The 6,651-nt window shown below is 53.7% G+C and overlaps 1 protein-coding gene across 2 annotated transcripts in view; it reads left to right on the top strand.

Annotated features, from left to right (window-relative positions):
- The first annotated feature begins 1,322 nt into the window (after positions 1-1,322).
- Positions 1,323-6,651, top strand: part of Engase (endo-beta-N-acetylglucosaminidase) — an 11,145-nt gene continuing 5,816 nt past the window's right edge. Inside the window, exons 1-7 of one of the 2 annotated variants that reach the window (XM_047547578.1) lie at positions 1,323-1,550; positions 3,015-3,085; positions 3,237-3,438; positions 4,268-4,416; positions 4,868-5,025; positions 5,736-5,884; positions 6,178-6,343. In XM_047547578.1, the coding sequence (XP_047403534.1) occupies positions 1,423-1,550; positions 3,015-3,085; positions 3,237-3,438; positions 4,268-4,416; positions 4,868-5,025; positions 5,736-5,884; positions 6,178-6,343 (1,023 nt within the window). In that variant the 5' untranslated portion in view covers positions 1,323-1,422. The remainder of the gene's footprint in view (positions 1,551-3,014; positions 3,086-3,236; positions 3,439-4,267; positions 4,417-4,867; positions 5,026-5,735; positions 5,885-6,177; positions 6,344-6,651) is intronic. The other variant, XM_047547577.1, reaches the window with a different exon arrangement.

Raw genomic sequence — 6,651 nt, 5'->3', positions numbered from 1 at the left:
TCATAAGTCAGACAATCACAAGTTTTTATTCCATGCCAATCTTAATTTCTAATGTCTATAATGCTCAAGTTACACATCATACTTCACACATTGATATATATATATATCAATTATATATATATATATATATTCATGCAAAGACTAAGAAAGAGGTAGCCTCAGGTTTACAGGAGGCTGTTTCAAGAGCACAGGCAGAGGTATGAATGCAGTCATCAGAGTTACTGTAGATGATTAGATAAGGATTTCAATGAACCAGTTCTGCAGAGTTGTCAAGGCACATAGCAGGTTTCAGAGTGTCAGCTTGGGGTGGGCTGTGTGGGTCATCATGGGCTGAAGAAGCTGCTATGTGAAGCCTGAAGGAACAGAACATCAGAGGTTCATTGCTCTGGCAATTTCTCAGACAAGTTTTGTGATGAGTGACCAGATAACAGGGCCAGGGTGCTGCTGTGTCCAGTCTCAAGGTATTTCTCCTTTCATGGGTCTTAGGTGAGAAGGTTGCATCTGGTGAGGTTGATAAGCTCCCGTGTCTGGTGTCTCTGGTGTGAACCTGGACGCTCTCATGTGCAGGTGCTCCTTGATTCAGTTTGACAAGTTGGCATGCATAAGTTATTTATCAATTTGTGCCTTATGGTGGTGCTGGGCAGATGGTGTTAACTTGTACAAACAAGGTGTGGAGTCATTCTACCTTGGCACCTGTACTCAAAGTGCAGCAGAAAAGGCAAAGAACTGCTTTACAAAATGGAGTAACTCAGGGTTAGGCAAGCCTGAAAACTGCTGTTCTCAGGTCACAGAGTCACTCAGCAGGGCACAGCCCGCTCTCCACATTTGTCTATTCCTTTCCATTGGACTATTGTCATTGGACTCTTTTTCAAGTGCTTCTGCTGAACAGGTTTCTGTCTCATTCTTTTATCGATTAATGAGTAGAACACAATCTTTAGCACTGGTTGATATTTAATATGGAATGAGAATCAGGATTTTACCTTTTTCTGAGAATTATCTTTTAATAGGGGCTAGTAGAACTGAAATAAAATCTCATTTCTACCATTTACTGACCCTGTGACTTCTGGCAGATTTCATCTCTCTGAGAAAAGCCTCAGTTTGCTCAGAGAGGAGGCTGTGCACATGGAGCTGGAACTCGCGGAGAAACCTCCAAGTCTTCTGCAAGGGGGCTCAGAACTCGCCTAAGCCCCGCCCTCGCCCAGGCCCCGCCCACCCCTCATGCCCCGCCTCCAGTCCTTCTCGGACTACATAATCCCCGCCCGCCCGTCGGCGCGGAGCCGGAGCGCGCGGAGTCCCGCGGAGCCCTATTCCAGCGCGCTGCCGCGCGGCGTACTTCCCATTGGCTGAGGGCGGGGACGGGGGCGGGCCCGGGCCTGCGATTGGCTATTGGAGCCGGTGTCGCGGCGGCCCGAGCGGCCGACCATGGAGGCCTCGACAGTGCTGACCCGGGCCGCGGCGCGGCGGCTGCGGCAGGGGCCTTCAGCCGCGGAGGCGAAGGCTCAGAAGGAGCCGGATCGGCCGCCCAGGCGGCGGCGGCGGCCGGGGTCAAGGTGGGCACGACGGGGTCCGGCGGAGGGGCGGCGGCGCCTGGGCACAGGTCCCCGCGGACCACTGGGACAGCGGTGCGTCCCACCGCCGGACTCGCCACTGCGCGGGACAGACCCCCGAGCGAGGCGCAGGCCCGCGCCCTTTGGCAGGGCCGGTCCCCTCCTCAGACCTGGGTGCCACGGCTGCTACCCACCTCCCGCGAGGCATTTGCAACGGGCCAGCAGTTGCAGCTGGTGGAAGGGGTTGACTTTCTGGAGGGGTGACACTTGAACTGAGGCTTTAGGGAGGAGCAGAATGGGCAAAGGTCAGAAAAAGGGCTGGACCGGGCTCTGTTCCCTGTGGGGGCGTTTGCCCACTTGCAAGCCCCTGGTCAGTAGGCCTCTGAGAGGAGGCTACAGTTCCAATTTGGTTTTAAGCCCAAAGCAGTGAGGCTGATGGGCTGGAGATGGGCAGCCAATGGCTGTTGGCCGGTGGGGAAGATTTTTGGATAGGAAGAAAGTTGAGAAGCCCTTTCCTCCTGCTGGAGGAATAGAGGTGGGATTGTTCTGAGCGCCCTTGAGGGCGCAGCCAAAGGGTGGACAAAGCAGCCTGGAATGGGGCTCCGAAGAGGAACTTGGGGAAATGAAATTCAAAAAGGAACCTTGGCATCTCCACTTTCACCTCTCAGCCACTCCTGCAGTTCCTAGAGGTTCTGACTCCATGTCCTGCAGAGGGAGCTCTGCCAATAAGTGTCTGCATGGATGTGGAGTATGACAGGTGACAGCCCAGGTGACAGAGGGGCAGCTCAGGCATTGAAAGGTTTAGGGAATTCAGACTCTGATTCCTGTGGTCCCTAAGTGGCTGCTGCAGTGTCTTTATATTTAAATATATACATACATACATATACATGTAATATAAATACACATACATATAATATACATTTTTAAGTATATGTGTGTATATGTACACACTTTAATTTATATTTGATTTATATCCAATAAGAGCTTTCCATCTTAATGTACCAAAGGCACTCTTTCCTGCATTATCTATCCATGAAGGCTAAAGAGTTAGTTCTGTGGAATACACTTAGGGGAATGAGGAGGTCTGAGGAAGCCTGACCCTTGCTCTCTAGGACAGTGAGCTTGGTTGGTATCTCGAGTAGCCCTCACCCCTCGTCCCTGTGGACCTGTGAAGGATATCTTGATCTTTGGTGTGTATTGAAGCTGTTTTGGTGGATGAGGTGTTTATTCACAGGCGTGATCTTTGGCATCTGTGTCCAAGCAGAAGCCAGGCCTGTTGCTGCTTCAGGTGACTAGAGATGTCAGAGCTCCTGAACACTTTTGGTTAAGCACATGTTTCCACAACTTGTGGTAGATAATATAAGTTGTGTCTAGGTGACACTTACATTTGCTTCCAAGTATTTTTTTACCCTTCCATTAGACAAAGGTTTTTGTTTTGTTTTGTTTGTTTTTAAACTGACTGCCTAGAATCAAAGAGGATCGAGAAGCAGCAGGAGTCTTTCGGGAAGTGGTCAGTTTCACCCCGGATCCTTTGCCAGGTAAGAGGACCTGGGCTCTGAATAATGCTTCCACATTACTCTGGACCGGGTGGCTCCACCACTCCCCCTTAAGTTCTCTCAGTCATCATGAAAACATTTCCACCATTCAGAAATTTCCATTGATTCCTCACTGCTTCCCTCCTCCGGCCAGTTAGATATTATGACAAGGACACCACAGAACCTGTCAGCTTTTACTTTTCTTCACTGGAGGAACTCCTGGCCTGGATGCCCCACATGGAAGATGGCTTCAATGTGGCCCTGGAGCCCTTAGGATGTCGTCAGCCTCCACTGAGCAGCCGTAGGCCCCGGACCCTACTGTGCCATGACATGATGGGCGGGTACCTGGAAGACAGGTGAGGATGAGCTTGACATTGATCCTACTGCTGGTCATCCTCTGGGGGCCAGGGTGAGGGAGCATACCATGCAGGAGGTGGGCTCTGGACCAGGCCAGCTTTAGGGGGCCTTCGTGTGCGAGAGGAGAGTTGTGGCTGGGTGATCTCTTTCAGCTCCAGTCTTCTGGTTCCTTGAAATCTGGTAGATTTGAGGGGGCACAGTAGGGAATGCTCCTCTGCCTGCCTGGCACACTGGATTTACCTTTGTAGCTCTTACCCACGCTTGGTCCTGATCTGTCCTGTTGGCTATGGCTTCTGGTGCACAGCACAGTTAGGCTCCCCTGCCACTCCCAGCTGTGCACGTCTCATTCAAGGTGAGATCTGAAATGTCCATAAAACAGTCTTGGTCGTGGTGATGGGAAGGAAGGCTTGAGTAGAGCTAGCCTATACCCTGATAGGCAGGCCATGAAGCCTCACCTTCACATGCAGGGAGACTGTCCCAGGGTGCTGCTGACCTCTCCAGAGAGGAAGTCACAACCATGGAGAGCCTGTTTCTGCTCTTTTGTTCATCTGCTCACAGCAGCCAGAAATGCCCAGTCCACTCAGATGAGTGGCTGACACCTTGCACCCTGCAGAAACACTTCCCTCCTGGCTGCGCTTGACAGCAAGAGTACAGCTTGTTCCTGCTTCTTGCTCTCCCTGCACGGGCTGCACACAGCAGGCTTTCAGTGCGTGCTGACCGAGTGGAACCCAGGAGGAAACTTGCTTAGGGCTGCTTTCTGTTCCTCCTGAGGTCGCTCTGTCCTCATTCTGTCTCCTGGGACCTGAGTTTGTTCTGTTTCTTTGCCAGGTTTATTCAGGGCTCAGCGGTGCAGAATCCCTACTCCTTCTACCACTGGCAGTACATTGACATCTTTGTGTACTTCAGCCACCACATGGTCACCATCCCCCCTGTGGGCTGGACCAATGCTGCCCACAGGCACGGAGTCTGTGTGCTGGGTAAGAGCCAGGCATATTAGCACAATGCTGGGTGACCCAGCAATTAGAGGTGGGGGCTTTGTCTGCTTGCTAGTAGGGGTACCTCAATGGCCAGGACAGGCATTTGCACACCTCCGGAGAGGACCAGAGAGTTAATGTTTTTAGCAGGCAGTTGGTCACTGCTGGTGGCCAGCATGAAAGTGGCTATAGACAATGGATGAGCAAACAGGCAGGTGCCACCTCGCTTGCAAGCACAGGGTGGCTGACTCCTGGTCGGACAGCGCCTCTCCAGGTTCGACCCGAATCCAGGTACTGGTGTGCGTGTAACCACACTGCCAGGCCCACCCCGGAGTGTCTCAGTCACGGGATGAATCTGACCGTCTAGCAGGTTTCCCAGGACTGCTTATGCTAGTGTGTCGCAGCCCCCCTGGGTGAAAGGCAAGGCCTGACTCATCCCTCTGCGTCCCCACAGGGACTTTCATCACAGAGTGGGACGATGGGGCCCGGCTCTGCGAAGCCTTCCTGTCGGGGGAGGAGCGCTCCTACCAGGCAGTCGCTGATCAGCTGGTGCAGATTGCTCAGTTTTTTCATTTCGATGGCTGGCTGATCAACATAGAAAACTCTCTGAGTGTGAGTACGACCTGCGGCCTGCTTCTCTGCCCAGCCCTGTGTGTCGCTCACCGCCCCCCCAGCTCCTGGCCCCCGCCCCAGGTCACAGCAGCAGAAGCCGTTTCTTGTCAGGCAGAGCCAACACTGCCACCTCTGTGACTGTGGAACAAGATGGGTCTTCCCTAGGAGCTTGAGCATGCTGGCTGCACCCTCCTCCCTCCCCCAGTGTGGCCAGGCCTGCGCGCTGCCCTGTTCTGCTTTGGGCTGGTTGTGGCTTCCCTTCCATGGTCTCCCTTCCCTTCCTTTGCATTTGTCTCTTCCTGAGTTCTGACCCTTGTCCTTCCTGTCCATCAAGAAAGGAGTCATACATCTGGCTGGATCCTCCTCTTGGTGGCTATGAGGTTGAGGGGCTTTTGGGATGGTGGCTTTTTTTTCTTTTCTTTTTCTGGTACTGTTGTTTGGACTCAGGGGACCTTTACCACTGAGCTACATCCCCAGCCCTTATGTTTTATTTGCAGACTGGGTCTTGCTGAGTTGCCCAGTCTGGTCTTGAACTTGTGTCTCCTGTCTTAGCCTCCTGGGTAGGTGGGATTATAGGCCTGCATCGCCACACCCTTGGGACCATGCTTTTTTTGAATGATCTTTGCTGTTCTTTGCTCCTGTGATGGAATCCTTCCATGACAAATACCCCTGGCCTGCCCCCGGGTTTGGCCTCTGTTGCTCTCTCCCAGCTGGCTGCTGTGAGGAACATGCCTCCTTTCCTTCGGTACCTGACCACTCAGCTCCATCGGCAGGTCCCAGGGGGCCTGGTGCTCTGGTATGACAGTGTGATGCAAAATGGGAAGCTCAGATGGCAGGATGAGCTCAATGAGCACAACAGGTGAGCCCGCAGCCGTGCCAAGAGCACACAGGCTGCAGTCTGCCCCTCGGCGACCTGCGCGGGCCTGCTTTGGGCAGAGTGGGAGGGCCCCAGTCCTGCACTGCCCCGATGCTCAGCAGAAGAAATCGGTACACAGCTGCCCTGGAGCTGTGCTGAGGGCTGCAGGTGGCAGCTGTGGCTGGACTCTGCTGGTTGGGGCTTGCCTGGACAGGTAGCCCATGAGCAAGGAGTGGCTGATGTTAACGGGCACAGTCCCTTGGGCCTTGGCCTCAGCAGTTCCCTGCCACCTCCAGGGTCTTCTTTGATTCTTGTGACGGCTTCTTCACCAACTACAACTGGCGGGAAGAACACCTGGAGCGGATGCTGGGCCAGGCAGGGGAGCGACTGGCTGATGTGTACGTGGGAGTGGACGTGTTTGCTCGGGGAAACGTGGTCGGAGGCAGATTTGACACAGACAAGGTGGGTGGTGGCCTTTGTGCCAGAGGCCTGCCTGCCCTTCCTGGACCTCTTCTTGTGGACCCTCTAACCTAATCTGTACTTCAAGGGAAAGCACAGTAGCAGTTGATTCTTCCCAGAGTGGGGGAAACTGAGGCACTGAGGAATGTTGGCACCTTCCCTGAGACTGAGCTGTCCCAGAGCAGTCAGTGAGGTTTTGCGTGGGTGTCAGTGGGCGGAAGCCCCCTGTCCCAGACTCACCTGGGCTCTCGCCAGCCCTGACTTCCTTTCTGGATCACGTGTCTGAGGAGCGGCACACAGCCTTTCCCCTC

The sequence above is a fragment of the Sciurus carolinensis genome, chromosome 3, assembly GCF_902686445.1.
Source record: "Sciurus carolinensis chromosome 3, mSciCar1.2, whole genome shotgun sequence".
Lineage (NCBI taxonomy): Eukaryota > Metazoa > Chordata > Mammalia > Rodentia > Sciuridae > Sciurus > Sciurus carolinensis.
Note: the sequence above shows the minus strand (reverse complement) of the source record. Positions and strands in the feature narration are given on the sequence as shown.